Raw genomic sequence first — 725 nt, 5'->3', positions numbered from 1 at the left:
TATGTGTGTATATATATCTATTATATATATATATATATATAGGCTCGTAGATGTACCTGGATATGACCATTACCTTTGCAAAAGGCACTCAACGTACCTCCATACCAATTGTCATATACATAAAAGTGTGGTGAAAATGAACTGGCTAATTATACTATATTGTCTAGTGTTGTCTCACTCTTCATCATTATCATATATATTACAGTGCTAGCATAGCACAATCAGTATTGTTATCATATATAAGAATATTACATTATGAATTTCATTATCTTATATCTTTCAGTTTTCATGTAGCTCATATTCCTATCTTTTATATCCCAGTGTTGACCTCTCAGAATTGTTATCATATATACCAGTATTACCATAATCAATTCCATTGTAATCTATCTCCCATTATTCCCGTAGTCAATGGATTCCCTTATACACACACTCCACTCCATCACAGCTGTGAGGACTGTGGGTCTAAACAGGACGCTGAGCGTAGGACAACTATTCGCTCTCTGCCGCCAGTGCTGCATCTGCAGATCATGCGGTTTGTCTACGACCCGATCATCGGCGAGAAGCGCAAAGTGTTCACCAAATTGGACTTCCCGGATGTCCTGGATATGTCCAGTCTCATCCCTGAACTAGACAAAGGTAGGCTCAGGCATGGGCAGGGATATTGGATTGGGGTGCTTTGTATAAAGGGTTTAGTGTGACTGTACCTGTGTCTGTGTCTGGGTCTG

General features: G+C 39.4%; 1 protein-coding gene across 1 annotated transcript; it reads left to right on the top strand.

The window, feature by feature from the left end:
* Nucleotides 1-470: 470 nt before the first annotated feature.
* On the top strand, nucleotides 471-698 carry SARC_17877 (hypothetical protein; the record flags this gene model as incomplete). The annotated part of the gene is made up of 1 exon (XM_014288035.1): nucleotides 471-698. A coding segment is annotated over one exon (228 nt), but the record flags the coding sequence as incomplete, so codon positions are not given.
* Between the last annotated feature and the right edge of the window lie 27 nt (nucleotides 699-725).

This window comes from Sphaeroforma arctica (assembly GCF_001186125.1).
Source record: "Sphaeroforma arctica JP610 unplaced genomic scaffold supercont1.12534, whole genome shotgun sequence".
In the NCBI taxonomy this organism is placed as follows: Eukaryota; class Ichthyosporea; order Ichthyophonida; genus Sphaeroforma; species Sphaeroforma arctica.
This window is presented reverse-complemented; position numbering and strand designations above follow the sequence as displayed.